This window comes from Sander lucioperca, chromosome 3 (genome assembly GCF_008315115.2).
Source record: "Sander lucioperca isolate FBNREF2018 chromosome 3, SLUC_FBN_1.2, whole genome shotgun sequence".
NCBI lineage: Eukaryota > Metazoa > Chordata > Actinopteri > Perciformes > Percidae > Sander > Sander lucioperca.
Window position 1 is genome coordinate 25020482 of NC_050175.1, and position 17455 is coordinate 25037936.

General features: G+C 38.4%; 2 protein-coding genes across 3 annotated transcripts in view; both read right to left on the reverse strand.

The window, feature by feature from the left end:
• Nucleotides 1-17455, reverse strand: part of mical2a (microtubule associated monooxygenase, calponin and LIM domain containing 2a) — an 858504-nt gene that overhangs the window by 339961 nt on the left and 501088 nt on the right. The window lies entirely within an intron of this gene.
• The window catches only part of sbf2 (SET binding factor 2), a 102419-nt gene that overhangs the window by 45723 nt on the left and 39241 nt on the right, over nucleotides 1-17455 (reverse strand). For both annotated transcript variants that reach the window (XM_031324222.2, XM_031324221.2), the window contains exons 4-15: nucleotides 12200-12334; nucleotides 11671-11781; nucleotides 10127-10232; nucleotides 6526-6658; nucleotides 5167-5275; nucleotides 4624-4737; nucleotides 3494-3571; nucleotides 3133-3246; nucleotides 2139-2267; nucleotides 1758-1856; nucleotides 1397-1601; nucleotides 490-599 (exon numbers count right to left, since the gene is read on the reverse strand). In XM_031324222.2, coding sequence (XP_031180082.1) covers nucleotides 490-599; nucleotides 1397-1601; nucleotides 1758-1856; nucleotides 2139-2267; nucleotides 3133-3246; nucleotides 3494-3571; nucleotides 4624-4737; nucleotides 5167-5275; nucleotides 6526-6658; nucleotides 10127-10232; nucleotides 11671-11781; nucleotides 12200-12334 — 1443 coding nt within the window. The remainder of the gene's footprint in view (nucleotides 1-489; nucleotides 600-1396; nucleotides 1602-1757; nucleotides 1857-2138; nucleotides 2268-3132; nucleotides 3247-3493; nucleotides 3572-4623; nucleotides 4738-5166; nucleotides 5276-6525; nucleotides 6659-10126; nucleotides 10233-11670; nucleotides 11782-12199; nucleotides 12335-17455) is intronic.

Consider the following 17455-nt stretch of genomic DNA (forward strand, 5'->3'; position numbering starts at 1 on the left):
GGCTCATGGGGGATTCAGAGGATGCATGCTATGCATTCTTACACAGAGATGCAGGCCGGGATTATATAACTCCTATATGAAGCAAGTGGGATACATAAAGTAACTGGCAATCCAATTTTAAACACATTGAATGCATATTGGGTAGAATCCTATACATTGGGCCACAACAAATGGCATGTTAGTGCAGTGTAGATGCGCGTAGAGGTGAAACACAAATGACAGGAACTGATTAACCTCTGTGTTACAACAGTAACTATTGATTAGCAAAGTTATCCACATATCAACATGGATTCAGAGTGTTTGATAACAGGCCCTATTTATTTCTGTGTCTGTGTGGCAGCTGGGAGATATGAGGATAATGAAGGTGAAGAAAGATCTACAGTACAGCTCCATAACGGTCAACGGTGGGTGCAACACAAAGCTGCCTCCAGTTAATGAGCTTGTTTAAAAGGTTGATAAGCTCCACTGATGATAGACATTGGGCATCACCTTTTCAGTCTCCAGGGTCTTGTTGTCAAAGACGAAGGAAATGCAACTCCGCACCACCTCCAGCCTGCGAGCGCTGTTAAACACGGAGCCAATCTTACCCATTATGGGCACTGGAATACAGAAAGACAGAATATGAGAGGAATCACTGCAGGTTGAAACTACAACTGCAGCAAACATCAGAGCATTTTCACAAGTCAAAGGTTGGTAGTATGTGTAAATTAACTATGGTAAACTTTCCTTCATCTTACCAGTGGCCAGATCTCCCTAATTAGGCCAGCAGAAAAACCACCAAGTGACGTGTTTGATGTAAAACACGCCACTTGGAGGTTTGCTGCTGGCCCTAGGACCTGTTGCTTGAACTACAGACTGTACTTCCGCATACGGACACAAAGAGTATTGAAGCGGATCAAGTGCGACAGTTGCCCCTCTCTCTTTTTCTCAAACTCAGACTGAACTCAGATTAAACTATAAAACTAGGCAGTGCTGTTCACATAAAAACCAAGTGGGGTTACTGTATTGCCTATTTCTCACCTAAAATGTTTTCAGAAACATATTTCAGCTTTGAGCTTCTTAATGTTATACAAGCTCTGTTAGTTACCAGCCGGCCGCTGTCAACACGGACAAGCTTGACGTGCTTGCGTAACGCCACCCACCAGTGGGAGCATTTATTGGTCCGGTACGGCACAGTGCATTCTGGTAGTTGTAGGTTTTCTACTGTTTGAGCAAAAGGGAATACCACACCTTATTTTCTTTATTATTTTCTCTGGTCATTAATTTCAAAAATGTTATCGCCATTCTACTGCATACACAGCCCAGTTTTATGAAAAGACACAAAACACTGCAGGTATGTAAAGCCTCATCACAACAGTATGCATTGTACATTACAGCATTTTAAAGTTGCCCATACCGACAGGTGGTCCGGCAGGTACTACACACTTCCTCTCAGGTCGTGTAGAAGGAGGTGCGCTGCTGTGTTTTGCCACACCCTCCTGTAGCATCTTCTCCACCTTTTCGTCATCCAGCAGGGGGAAGGGTACCTGGTGCACCCGCAGGTGGGATCCCTCCGACGGCCGAGGCACTTTCTGGAACGCCATGTGGGGGTTTGGGTTCTCCTATAGTACACCCACCAGGTAACCACATGTATTAATAGGATACCAAGCTGTCTATACAGCAAAACAAGTGCACAGCATGCTAAAATGAGGACATATGTCCTACATGGTAATACGCCAAAAGAACAGAGATGTAGTTGTAGTTGCATGAAGTCTTACATTTCTGTATAGCTGCTCAGAGAATACCCTGATGTGCTTCTGCAGCTTGGCAGGGCTGACCTCTTCTTCCTTAAAGCTGTCAGTGTCTAAGGCGACCAGCTACAAAACACACAATAAAACAGTATACAGTTTATACACTATTAAAAGGGGTGGATAATCTAGTAAAATACATTGAAAAGTATCACAGTGCTCCTACGGCATAACTACTTGGCTATCATAACTGATAGTGTATCGTCCATATGTCACCAGTCCACATTAAAAACTATTTTATAGTCACTTCAATGTAAAAAAAAAAAAGTTTGTGTATGAACTTCTCCACTTACAGCTAAAAAGCAAAGGATAATAAAGTTCAGCTTTAAGTGGAGCATCATGGTACAGTACCTCATCAAAGAGATCGCAGGCTCTGTAAGGCGGACCTCTCTCTGAGACAAAGCCAGCGAAGGCCATGCCATCCAAAACCTTGGTCAGAAAATCATTCTCAATGAGGCCTCGCTGGCCCAGGAAGGCAGTCTGGATAATGTCAGAATTAGATCAGTTACAATCCCACACAGATGGGAGCAATGTAATCTTGTTCATATGGATATGCTGCAGACTGAAAAACAAGCGTAGTGATCACAGCCATTTTTAGAATAAGATTACAAAATGTGCAAAAATATCTCTGCAAGGGGGCCTGAGACCGGCATAATTTAATTATTGAAATCATGGATAAGTTCTTCAGCATGTACAAAAAGGGAAATAAATCAACTTATAAATGACTACATGCAAATGAATTTAATTTACTTTATGCATACTTATTTGTGCTTGTGGGTAGAAGAGCTAAAACACAGTTCACACAAGCCTTCCCCCACTCAGCGATTCCAGGCGAATAAGCTGAGCGTTTGTTTATAATGTGATCCATGTGGGGTACTTTGAGGATGATGTGCTGAGCGGTTACCACGGAGACACCACAGACACAAACAAACAAAAAGCCCAGCACAAAACAACAATGTAAACCTAATACGTTTCATATGGCTCTTTGCCGGGCTTTGCCCAAGGTTATGGGACTGTGTCCGAAGCTTGCATAAACAAAAAGATAGCATCACGGAAGAGTCATGGAGCCTCAAAAACACATTTATAACAACATGCACACTCACACATCCACACACAAACACACACTTTATACAACCCTGACAGGTTTATCCGTCAGGTCTTTACACGTAATTCCACCCTCACTACTGGAATCCAGCTACAAACATTCTTGGCAGTTAAAAAAGAACAATGTGTTTGCTGCAGAGCAATTACTAAAGGAGTTTAAGCCAAGGTCATGTATTGGAAAATAAGGTTTTTGCAAAATTTGAATGTCATCACTGGGAATTCCATAATGTTGTTATCTTACCTTGTGAAAGTGAATAACGGGTTCAGAATGAATGCGGATAAGCTGCAGGCAAGACCTGTAGCCCTGGAAGAGTTGTGCAAACAACCTGAGAAAGACAGACCTCACCTCCTTGTCCTGGAACATACACACACAAACACGACTCATCAAACAGCTATGCCACAAATGCAGTTAGTTGTTAGTTAAGTTAATTAGGCAACATTGTTTTTTTTCTTAAGGGTTATGGATTACGGTCAGTTAGTGCCCTCACTCCAACACTAACCTTTTGGCGATAAGAGACTTTTTCTGATGAACATGAGGACATATGCCTTTACCCAGAGGATCATAAATGAAAAGAGGGCATGTGATACTGATGCTGACTTACCAACAACTTGAGGTTGGAGGGTGCAGTGCGAGGCGGAGGGAACGCATTGTCTGCTATCTCCAGATCAGGGTGCAAAACCTACGAAAAAATAAATTCATCTCCAGATGATTTAACACACGCTTTTATGTGGAGTAAGTGAACATTTATTGTGCACAATGCGTAACCAGATTAAATACAGCATACCATAAAAAAGTGTAACATGATTTAATTAAGAAAGGAAAAAACATCAATTTTACCAGCAGTCACTGAGCATGTTGTATGGAGGACGGAAGCTGCCCAAATCAAAAATAAATAAAAGATTTGATAAATAAATGATCTAAAAATAGTATTAAAAATAAATGCAGGCACTAATTAATTGATAAAACTAAGATCGAGCAAACTCTGCTGTTGATCAACTCATAGGTGAAAAGTTGACCCCTATGACACACTTTGAATGACAGCCCCCTCATTTACATAATAAAGAAGAAATGCATATAGACATGTATAAAGAAAATAATAGATAAATAAATAAGTTGAGGGTAAAACAAATAGGGGGTGAAATGCAAAGAAAAAAATAATACATAAATAAATACATAAATACATTTAAAAATGAATAAATACATTTAAAAATAAATACTAAATAAATGCAAAAATAAAATTAAAATATATAAAAATTAAAAGTAATAGAAATAAATAAATACATGGGAAAATTCAGTAGGAAAGTAAATAAATAGGGGAATTAATACAAAGGTAAATACATAAATAAATAAATAAGCAAATTTAAACAAAACAAAATTATTTGTCACACATCAATTAATTAATGCCAATATTTATTTTTTATTATTGGTACATTTAATTGCCTATTCATTTATTTATCAAGGAATTTCTTAATTTCTGTTGTTGGCAGCTTCCACCCTCCATACATTTGAGTAAGAATCCAAGAATTACTCTGTATGTATTAAAGTGGTTATCTGTGTGAAAAACAGACATGTATATATGCTAAACCAGGACAATGTGTATTTGGTGTTCAAAGTTGAATGATTTCATGAATAAATTAATTTTTGCTTGCTCACTTTAAATGTCATCATAATATGATTATTTAAATAATATGGCTGCACACTATGTGTGTGTTTGTGTATGTTTGTGCTTACCAGGGACAGGGAAGTCTGTGTTTGGTGTAACAGAGGTTCAGGGAGCAGGGACAAATGGATGCACTCAGGAATTTTTATTGTTCCTCCATCCAGGTCAGCAATAATAACATCTAACTGATATACACACATAAAACACAGACAGGTCAGGTGGTTTGATTGCAGCTGGAGGGAGTACTGTGAGGGACGACACGTATGCCTGACGAGGTTCAGCCGAAACCAGTTAAATAAACATCTTGTTAAAGGGCAGATTACTTCATCTTTTGTAATGTTGAAACAACTGAATTTCCCCGCTGGGGTTCAACAAAGGTGTATCTTATCGTATCTCAAAAACATCTTAAATCTAAAGGACTTTTTAGATTAAAGTCAGTAGAAAGTCCTAAAATATAATGCATCCTGACATTTAGGATATAAAAACACACTCTAAAGACTACAATATTTGTAAATGATTCACAGGTGTTTGACAGCATTCAATAATGTATGATCTTCTAGTTCTGCATGCAAGTAAGAGAGATTGCTGGATGCCTGTGAAACATCTGCACTCACCAAATCCTGGATTTCAGTCTGAAACATGGAGTGCACTCCGATGATGAAGGGGGTGGGTGAGCTCAACACCTCCAGCAGCCGCGAAGGCAGAATAGGGATGTATGGGTAACTGAACACAGGAGAGGACATACCAGTGAGTACACATGGTTGGTACAATAAGACTAGGAAGACAGATGGGGAAAAATTGAGAAAGCCGAAAATATACTTCCCTGTGTTTAAGTGTACGTTGTTATGAAAGTAAAACTCAAATGACTAAACTTAAAAAGATGGCATTAAAAGATAAAAACTGTGCCTGGCACTAACGTGATGTTCATACATCTTGCAATCATATCATTTAAAAGCTCTGGACATTTACATAATCATCATCTTCAAGAAACTATGGCTGCGCAAAATGGACATTAGAATTACATCAATACTCTATCTTCTCTATCTCTTTTAATTTGTCTATCTTTTTTAGTTTATCTTTTGGATGTTGTGTGTCCTTACTGGTGTGTGTTTGTCAGTGTGCATGGGTCTATATTGTTTGTCCCCATCTGTTTTGGACCTGAACTGGGTTGGTTTGTGGGTGGGTAGGGGATTTGAGGGGTGTTGTTGTATGTCAGTTATTGTTAAAATTTAAATAAAAAAAGTTGAAAAAAACAAGAATTACATCAATACTGATATACAACATAATGATAGAGTGACTTTTGTTTGCATAACAAAATGTTGAAAAAGAGATTCAATAATGAGGGAATGATTGCCAAACTGGTAGAGGGATTCATAGTTTATTTCACTACAGCAGTCCTCATCCTATTTTATCTGCTTTTATATATTTAACTGTTTTAACTGCTCTTCAGTGTTTAATTTCTTATACTGCACTGTAACTTTATTCTTGTATTTTATCTGTTTTAAATTTTTTAATCTGTTTTCATGTAAAGCACTTTGTAAAGCGAGACTACTGGCGATCAACCCTGCACTAATCGCAGCATCACCTGATTTGGTGTGAATGCAGCCTAATGCAGCCATGTAGTGATGGGCAGTTATTTGTAAAAATTACTTCTCCTAAAATTCACTCAAAACTCAGTTGTGTCACAGGATGCGAACCACTGCACAAGTAAAAGGCACTTTTAGCAGAAGTGAATTCTGAAAAGTGAATGGAAAAATCCTTTGAGGTTAATAAAATATACAAGGTTAAACGAGGTTGAATTTTGCAAAATGTTTAAATAGTAAACGTATCCAGCAGATATACAACTGAATACAATGATGAACAAAGTTAATCATCAGTCGAATCACAAGCCATGAAAGTCACGGCACTAGCGGAGTTGTTAGTGGAAATTCACATGAGAATCTATTCTGCCGTTGGGTCAAACACATGCTTACCTGTATTTCAGGGGAAACATGAGGGCTTCCAGGGCGCGACACGCCTCTTCAAGCCTCTGGTAACTGGTGGAGTGGAACAAAACCTTGTGTTCTGTCAGAACCGCACAAAACAGGCTTAGAACATTTTGAATTCCTGTAAAGAGAAAGCAACAGAGAACAAAAAACAATGAGGTATTTGTTGGAATGTGACTGCCACATTTTTCCAGATCATTCATCAAACATTCGTGGCTATTTGTGGAGAATTTCAAACTTCAAACAGATTAGATCACACAATATTCATTTGGAAGTTCTGTTTGTATCCATAACAGCTTTAAGACTGATTACTGCAATTCAAAACATACAATATTCTGTGGAATTGTTCTTGTAATTTTGCAGTGCTTCGCAGACCAACCATACCAATCTTAATATAGAAGGTTGTAGCGCTACTTAAGGATTGGGTGGCATTGTTTGTGTTCTAATCTCATTTTGAAAATAGGTCTGGTGCAGCATGACTCCAAAACCTGTGGAGCCAACCAAATCTGAATTTAATTGTCAACGTGAAAGGCAATGTTTGAGACCGCTACCTATGCAGCACCACAAAGGCTGCGCTGTGTCGGTTCTTTGGTGAAGAAGAAGCCTGAAACTATAGCGGCAACTCTGCCTTTATATCAGAAGAGAGCATCACTTTGGTAGGTGAGTACAGCACTGCCTTTTTGTTTCCCATGGCTCGGGGCAAATACATGAGGCAAGCGTATTGAACAGTTTATGTATTTAAGTAAATTCCTAGAAAATTACTTTTGTTCCTGCAACATTGTTCAGCTGTCTTCATTTGATTTGCATTAAACCAATATTAGTGTAATCTTCCATCGATCACAACAACTGCAATAATTACAGTTTGAATAACTGCACATAATCTGCAGTCTGTCCACTGCTTTTTTTAAGCCATGGAACCTGCTGGCTCATGACAAAGACAATACATTTCCACAACCAAATAGGTCAGTTTATGTCAAACACTGAATATAAAACTAAAGGAAAACTCATCTCTGAAAAACAAAGGAAATTACACACGCTCACACAGTATAAATAATACTGTATTTCAAATACCGATGTGACAATCAGGAAGAATTCTAAGTTTACAGTTCCTGTTATTGTTTTCTATCAAGCAACTGACCAATTCATCACACATTGGAGTGATGAAGAGAGAGGAAAACTGGCAGACATATCAGCGCCACTGGGGGCGCTGGTTTTGGATGTTTGCCTGCCTGAGTGAAGCACTTCAGTTATAAACAGGAAACTGAACATGAGCCTCAACAAAATCTGAGTTTTAAGGTTAACAGGCTCATCAAACCAAATTAGTTGTTTTATCTCTTATAGACATGGTGAGTGTAAATTCTGTAAAGGAGTGTGCCTCGCCCATTTTAATAACTGAGGCTCCGGTTTCATAATAACATCTCAGGTTTAGGCGTTTACTTATCTTCTGGAAACAGCAACGCACTTCCGAGCCCTAAATAAATTAGGTGACAGCAACATCCCCGGACAACAGAAGAGACAAAGGCAACAAACAACAAACAACAGGGCTGTTGATGGCCGGTTTTATCTTGCCACCGGGGGGGATGTACTTCCTACATGTTTAACACACATTCCTCTCTGGTGACTCGGGTGCCCTGCGCACACAGAATAATGCGCCGACCTGACGGCTATAAGCAAATCCTTAAATGGACATGAGAATCACCTAATATAGTAAGTAGAAACAATGCACATGTTCCCCCCATTTATGTTTAGCTGATCAGCTGACTTATGACTTTTACCTTCCTGTCAGAATGCAGGGAAATCAGTTTTAAGGGCGGGGGAATGATTAACATCTAACTGTCACTTTCACTCTGTATGCCATGACGGCTTGACTCTCAATCAGAGATTCCTACATACATTTGTCTGGCTACACAGTTCAAAACAAATATTATATGAATAGTTAATCAAAGTGGGATTAAGGACTGACATAACTATACACTTTTTTTTCTGGTATGATCAGAAGATAGACTGACCCATTGAATATCTATGGCCCTACATTAACCCTCTGCAGTAAATAAATAAGGTGATTTGCTAGCCAAGAGTTAGATGAAAAGAATGATACCACTGTCAGGTTTGTTCGCTTATATACAGTAAGGCTTACAGCCAGGAGACATTTAGCATAGCTTAGCCTACAAACAGGGGGAACAGCTAGCCTGGCTCTGCCCAAAGGGTTAAAAAATAAGAAAGAAAACTAAATCTGCCTACCATTAATTAAGAGGTTATATCTTGTTTGTTTAATCCCTACACAAACGATAAGTTGTGGGGTAAGGTGAGTTTCCGCTGCATTGTTTTAACAATGTCACATATTGAGCACCTTTCCAACACACATTTATAGTGGCCCTGTAGCCCTTTCAAGGACAAAAAGCGCTCCATAACATATGCTGAACTGATTAATGGAAACAGGCTTATGAGGACTGAGAGGCCATGGCTGGGTATTGTGTTAAGATTGCTTTGTTTTGTGTATCCAGATTGGCTACAAATGCATGACTTCCACATAACCCTGATCACATGTGTATCGTGCAAGTACCCCCCATGTGCATGTTCACCACTTTGTCCAAACAAACAGAGTTTGTGGTGTTAATACACTCAGGAAATAAAATCCACTCTGTTTTGAATCACATTCTTCTAATCAAATGAGGATAAATGAGGGCCAACTTTCCATTACAAATCAAATTACAGGTGAATTATATTTAATTTCTTTCACTCTAATGGATGTACGTCTCGAGTTGCAAAAATTTACTATTAAAATGACCTGAAAATCTAAAAATATAATGCTTAATTGCTCAGTTCATGAAGTATGCCAAACTGTCCTTTTTAAAGGCTGAGGAAAGTGCTAGGTACACACTCCAAACATCATGAGTCATGGTCAATCAGGCATGTTATATCTTTAACAAAGCACGTATTGCCTGTGCAAATCGTTTACAGTCTGAACAGTTAACATATTGAGCAAACATGGCAACGTGAAACCAGCAAACTGAATCAAATCTTTATCATGTGCTAGTTCTAGCCCAGTCAAAATAACAGAAACATTGATGGGACAAAGCGAAAACCACATAATCTTGCCTCAGACACATTTAGTGTAGAATTAATCCAAGTTCTTAATGGCTCATTGCTAAAGTCTCTTGATTGCTAATCACGTGGTGGTAAACTGCAGCACTGTAGGACTTTTACAAAGTAGAACGGAGCCTCTAAAAATCTGAAAGGATCAAGACTGAATGAATGTGAAATATGTCACACACAAGCTGCTGCTTAATTGAATCGCCTAAGACGATGATGCCACTAATATGATTACAGAAGACAAATGTTCTTTAAGTGTCAGAACTGTCAGATTATAACCTATAAAACCTAAGTGTGATATTATGTAGACGTGACAACCTGCAGCAGGAAATGATTGTTCATTCAATACACTTTACAGCAGGATTCGTATTCATAACAAACTAATGACGGGGCAGAAATACAAGTGTACAGTCACAAACAAGTCATGGTCTGACTCAATAAGTCTCTTCCTGTCTCATGATTACTAGTTAGTAGTTATCAAAGAGCCTGGACCCACCCAGCTGCTGGAAGAGCAGAGCAACACTTTTACACGTGACAGGCAACGTGTCGTTCAGAGGCGTCTGGATGAGCTGCCGGTCACCTGCTCCCAGGCTAAACAGCTTCTGTAAAGAAAAACAGAAGCTGTAAATGTCAGAAAACAGTCACGGAAAATGTCTACGGCCATCAGGTCTAAAGGGTCGAGCAGTACTGCAACTGACATCATCCATTAAGATTTAAAGCCAAGTGTACTGTGGCTGCATCAAATAAAGAAGACACATGCCATTTAGTGTACACTAACACTGCAGCTGCAGGACCGAATTAGCCATTTGAATGAGTTTGCTCGTCATTGAGCAAAGAAAACCTCAATGACATGTTCACCAAAATATAACTGGTGCAGCGCACAGCTGCAGTAATATTACAGATTCCTTTAAAAAGATTTGTGTTTTAAAAAAATACCCATAGTGTGTATCTGCTGCTGAAATGTGCATTTACTGACTAATCGAGTCAAATTGGTGATGCAACAGTTGTGCTTGGGATATCAAAGTCTTCTGAATGGTTTGTGATTTACATTACAGCATGCTTGGAGGGGAAAAGTGGTTGGGAGAGACATTTAAGATGTAGAAAATAAAAGTGACGTTCTTCAGTCAAGTGAAAATCTACCCATATATACATACCCAGATGTTTAACAAGGTTCTGTTTTGACAAAATGGGTCTGTTCCACTGCTGAGGTTCTGCCTAATGGCCGACATGGGGACTTGGGATTTTAAGTGGCGTCTTGCTGGGGAATGGGCCAGATTCTTCCCTTTTACAGCACATTAGCCATTGTTTAAAGTGCTCATATTATGCTGTTTGGCTTTTTCCTTTTCCTTTATAGTGTTATATATCTTTCTTGTGCACGTTATAGGTTTACAAAGTGAAAAAACCCAAAGTCCACCCCAAAGGGACTTACCATCTCCAACAGAAAACACTGTTCACAAACTGCTCCAAACAGCTCTATTGTAGTCCAGCCTTTACTTCCGTGACGAACGTGTGTCACTGTGTAACACACGTTATAATGCTCGCCTAGCTGCTAGCGTGGCACTCCCTCATACTCTGCTTCTGATTAGCTAGCAGCGCTTACCTAGGTAGTGCGCATGTGCGACTCCCATCAAAGATAGAACAGAAGTGAGATGCCTCACTCTGTAGATAAAACAGAGAGCTCAACATACAGGGTGAAAAGAGGAGCTGCAGCAGTGTGCAGTACAACAAAAATATGGTGTTTTTTGAAAATTAAACCATGTAAACCTATTCTGGTACAACCTCTAAATACAATTATGAACCTGAAAAATAGCATAATATGAGCACTTTAAAATAAAGTCTGATTTTTTACCTGAGCACTGCCCAAATGGCAGTTGTAAACATACAGTAATGTTCCCAAAATGATTGAGATACATTTTGGCTCCAGGCTGTGTTTCAAAGGTGTAAGTAAGTAATCTGTTGCATGCTTCACTGCTGACTGGATGACTGGATGTCTTACAGACTGTGGTACTTTGGACATGCTTTGCCTCAGTGAAGACTTACCTGGGATCCACCAGCAACAGGAACCTGGAATGTAAAGAGGCTAGCCACCAGACCCTCTAAAGGGAAACTTAGGCTATCGATGTGCACTGTGTAGATCAGACCCAAGCACCCCTAAAATGATGGGAAATAAAACAAAGACATTACACATGGACACATACAGAGAATAACTTCTCTATATAGTCATCAATATTACAGCTAATGGTTAAACATGTAGGTAATGTCTAATAGCATCTACATACATGTAGAAACAGAAGAACCTATTTACATGAATAGCCAACTGTGAGTCTGCAAAACCTGTGATCAACTCAGTCTGTGAAGAAAAGATCAGAGGTGCTTATGTTTCTATGTCTCATTTACTTTACTGAATTTGGGGCTTAGACTTAGGCAAACTCAGGCCTATTTTGCAGACAGTACAGAGCAGAAAAGCCTCATCTCAGAGATGAAGAAAGCACTGATTTGATAAAAATTCTGAGTATATGTAGAAAAATATTTTTTTAATCAAGATTTAATCATATGGTGTTTTTATTACCCGGAATATTTCGGGATAATCCAGCCTAGACACGAGAATGAGACTTTTTGGTGCAAACACTTGAGCTGGCTGGATCAGGCCATCCTCCTCCGCCTCCTCATCGTCATCTCCATCAGTCTCAATACTCTTTGATCCCTGAAACACAAAAGAAACAAAAGAGTTCAACACAGTGCCATGGACTACAGACTATGAAATGTACTGTAGTAGAGCATGCCAGCACCACTGAGCTCCTAGCTGAGCTTGTAAATACATCATGTGCCTCAAAGTCATTACATTGTCCAGTATGCGTGTGGCATGCATCTAACATTGCATGTGTTAAATAACTGATGTGCTTCCACATAAAGAGTGTTTAATGGAACTGTATAATACTGAGTAATCATGGCTCAAAATTAACTTTTCCGTTTACCCGCCAAATGGCTAGTGAATGTTCAAATTTGACCAGCCACTCAATAGATTACCATTGTTTTTTTGGGCTGGTGGGTGAAGCAAATCTACCAGCCACTTGCATATTTTACCAGCATTTGGCTGATAAATGGTGCTTATTTTGAACCCTGTGAGTAATGTATGCTGACATTTAGTTTGATAAACCAACTTGCGTACAAGTTTATGGATGGACACCCAACTTCTGATAACTTTTCCATTTACATTTGAGGAGTGAATTCTGAAATAGGTTTCAAAGTGGAAAGTAATTGTATTTCATTCTACAAAACAAAAATAGCCAGGATAAAACTCCTGCATCAGACAAAGTCGTAGCACCAAGCCAAAAAAATCTTTGAAATACTCCTTTGTCTCCAGAGAGGAGACACACATTTATGAAAGTTTGGACTGTTAATTATCTTCTTTCCCTATCTGTTCCCATTCAGCACAGCTGCTCATCCCACTGAAGCCATTACATAAAACAGATTTTCTTAAATTACAATGAATGAAAAAAAGATCTCGCCTACAAAGAGACAAAATCATATGATTTCCTTAGAGAAGAGTCAAAATGAGTTCATGAGATTAATGTTGCTTTCCTCCCAGAGTCACATTCTAACACTGCAATGCAACATCAGAGACATACCAAAGATGCTAACAAACGCACAATGTTTAGTAATTCTGATGTTTAGCAAGATATATAATATACAGTTAGCCAAACTTAGCCACTGAAACAATATTCTTTATTGTAGATCAAAAAATGTCTTAAAACACCTTTGACCCTGAAGTTGGTTGAACACACACATACTCTACAGCAGAGGTCTTCAACATTTTTTAAGCCAAGGACCCCTTATCTGAGAGAGGGACGGAGCAGGAACCCCCTACTGCATATCTTATCAAATATTTAACTGGGCCTACAATAAAAGCCTAAAGCCTTTATACATACCTTTTAGTGCACAGAAAACTAAGCTACAAAAATAGTTAGATATAAATCATGTTTTAATGTTAAAATACACGTGACAGTGAATCCTTAGGATTAACTATATCTGTAGATCTTAGTGACCACCTTACCTATGGGCCAGTAAGCCTATCATCAATGTCTTTTTTTTCACAAACAGGCTGATTTATATTTGCTAATAATATGTTGCATTCATGTTAAGACATTTTAATTTTTGAAAAAAACTTTCTAAAGTTGCAAAGGAACTGAAAAAACTTTAAAAAGAAATTAACAATAATTTGGTGCCCCCTCTCTGCAGTAACTCTGAGAAACCCCAAGGGGTCCCAGATCCCTGTTGAAGAACTCTGCAATGTTTGTAGTGTATTAGTACTCTAGAGCTTGTAAGTAGGCAATAATATTACCAAAAACAAAGACTGACCGCAGGAAAGCATTAACTGTCTGTTCACTACATATCTGAATGCAGATAGCAATCTTGAAACCCATTGGCTATCGGTCTGAAGACTATTTAGCCTTTGGGGGCAACGGCTAATATTTCGGGTATGCGGTGTAGCCTGTGGATATCCGGGCCAAGACTTCCTCTTCTGTGCGCAGGTCATTATATACAGTACAATAAGCAACCAGATCCAGGTGCAGACGACATTTTGGCCAATCTCTATAAACCGATATCTGCATATGAATGCAGATAAATAAAACAAAGCTAATAAAAAGCTTAATCATCGTCAAATGATAGCTGATGGGTTCCGAGATTGCATTTTGGCCAATGCGTTCTGCATCTTTTACTCGCCACACGGACGGTTTACCTGCATGCAACAAAAGCCCGCTCAAACGTGATTGGTCAATACTAATCGGACTACAAACGGAAACCACGCTTCCAATACTAAAATATTTTCCCGTTGCCTACAGATTCTGCAGATATCTGTTTAAAAAGATTATGTAGCGACAAAAGTCAGGCATTATGAGTGCACATTTTACTGCAAGTCAAATTAAATGAAGACTATAAGGCAATTCAACATGTTATCTACCTCCCCCCAAAATTAGGACAAGCCTGTCTTACAAGCAACAGCCTCAATATGGTTCTAGTTGTCTATCGTGGATCCATGAGCCCTATCAGAGCACTAATACTCCAACCTTTCTGTGCTCATTCCCATCTAAAGCCCTTATCCCAATCTAGTATATTTCTCCAGGCAATGAAAACATGCCAGAAGTGCTTCAGTATCTCAGGACCAAGGAGGATGGGATCAAAATATCCCATTCAGATAGGGGGCACATTTCACCATGATTCTAAGGATTTGGTTTAATTATTAGACAAAATACATTCCTCTGCTGCCTGTCTGGACTCTCCCTGGAGTCCAACTGAGTAGACAGGGATGAGAGTAAAGATAAACATCCTCACGTTTCAAGATCTTCAGTGCTATACACTGAATCCAGGAAGGTGTGTTTATATTTGCAGGAACATGATGTCTGGACGAGACCAAATATAGCCTAATCTAATAATTAACACAAGCCTGACAAAAACAGTTTATCAAATTCAAAATTCTTCAAAATACAGTATTTAATATACAAACAAACAGCCATGTGTCTTGGTAAAGTGTGTTTTTGGCACAAACAAAAAAAATTAAATTACTCTTAATAAAAAAAACAAAAAACATGACATAAACACAAGTGTATATTCTCAAACAGAATTAATATTCTCTTTGAATATTCTCCAGATGTATTCATGTTTTTAAATATAGTACTTACTGTATGCAGTACACAACCCTACTGGCAGTTTGAGCATTGAGAAGCTTAGAATTCTGTGGCAAATTATTTTGCCAGGACAGAAGGAGCGAGAAGGAGAATGATATGCAGCAAAGGGCCACAGGTTGGAATCGAACCTGCAGCTGCTGCAGTAAGGACTGAGCCTTATGGTCATCTTCTTTTAATCACTGCAATTTGTACAACCCATTTGATAATCCTGTAAACTTCCCTTAAAAATGAAAGTAGTAAAACAGTGAAGTTAAAAAAATAAGATTGTGAGAGCAGACATAACTCACAAAATGAGTGCCCCTGCGCAATATTCACTGCTTGTGTCCTGTATATATACCCTGAATGTATATAGTTTTCAAAATACATATACAGTGTGTATATATATATATATATATATATATATATATATATATATATATATAATCATTATTATTGCTTATCTTTTGATATTATTTTATTATATTTTATATGTCTGTATATTTACTGTTTTTTTCTAATGGATATTTCTTTTCTTCCATTGCCCCTTATATTTATTTGTTATTATATGTTATGTCATTTTAGATTTACTACTTACTGGTTTTCTTAAATTTAAGCCTCCCAGCAAAAGTATTTCACACAATTGTACTTGTATAACCGGAGTGACAATACACATCTTGAAAATTGAAATACAAAAAATGTTTATACAAAAAGAGTCATATTTAGTATTTCATATGGAAGTCCCTTTCTTTCATAACTATCCGGAACATTTTGTAATTAAACTTCTGTTGCAAAAGTATGTGTCTCTACGGCTTGTTTTGTCCTGTAGACCTAATATAAACATTAAGTTAACATTTAAGTGGAATTTGTGTGTGTGAAAAACAAAGTTTGTAGCCCTCGCTAATAGCCCTGCCAGTCCCTAGATAACAGTAAATTACAAAAACATTAGGTTCGGGGCGTCTGGTTAGCTCACATGGTTGAGCGTGTGTCCCATGTGTAGGCTCTTCCAAAAGAAACCCCATAACAGTTAATAACTGGGCTATTTTTGGTTATTTTCTCCATTTGATGTGACATTTTGCCCCAAATCCTCCTATGATAATCCCTTGAAAAAATGTGGTGACTGCCTTCCACATGCGAAAGGATATGAAGTCACAGTGGGCCGAGCGACAGGAGTCATTTAAGGCCTCTAACAAAGGAAAACACAGTGAAACACTTAGCCTGGTATTCTGTGGGCTTTTGGCAGGGAGAGTCATTAACAAGATCATTCACAAGTATAAAAATGATCTTGTCCAAAGAAATCTGTTGTAATCAATAATTTATGGGGATTTGGAACATTTGTGCCGTGACCACTAATGTGCAATCAAACACAATCTTGTATGCATGAGTAAATCAAAAGAGAAGCGCTGGAGGGGAGCACAGGCCCATCCTCTGCTTTATAACAGAATCCCTCAGCCAGCTTTCAATGTATTAGTCTTGATTAAAATAGCCTTTTGTTTTCTACTAATGCCTCATATTCTGGAAGACATCTCACACACAACAGACATTCCTACAAGTAAAAAACGTGCTCAAAACTGTAAAAAAAAAACAAAAAAACAATAAGCGTAAAATGGAAAAGTGAAAATAAGAACTATCACATTGCCCACACAAAGATGAACCTCATGCTCATCGTAAGAGTCCAAGAAATTTAGGATTATTGTGACGTTCTTATAAGGAGCTTCATAAGGAGGACGAGAAGGCTGCTGCTCACAGTGATGTGATGCACAGCTGTTTAATGGAGTGACAAAGTGAAATATTTGCTACAGATTTTACTACACCAGGATTAATGAGTCATGTTTGCTCAGTGGTTAGCACTGTTCCTTTACAGGGCTGTGTCCTGTGTATAGTTTACATGTTATTACTATGTTTTTTCCACATGGTGCTCCCGTTTACTCCAACAGTCTTAAAACAGCTGTACAGTAGGGGGTCTGGAGACTCTATGATTGTGATGTTCTGTGTTAGCCCTCTGATGGACTGAACACATTCGCCCCATTGAATTCTGGGATAAGCTACAGCTTTCTGTGACCCTGCAAAAGATCAAGGTATTAAAGAGAATAAAGAAATTAAATCGATGCATTAATGAAAATAGCACAAAAAGAGCTACAAAATTCACTCACTTAGATGTT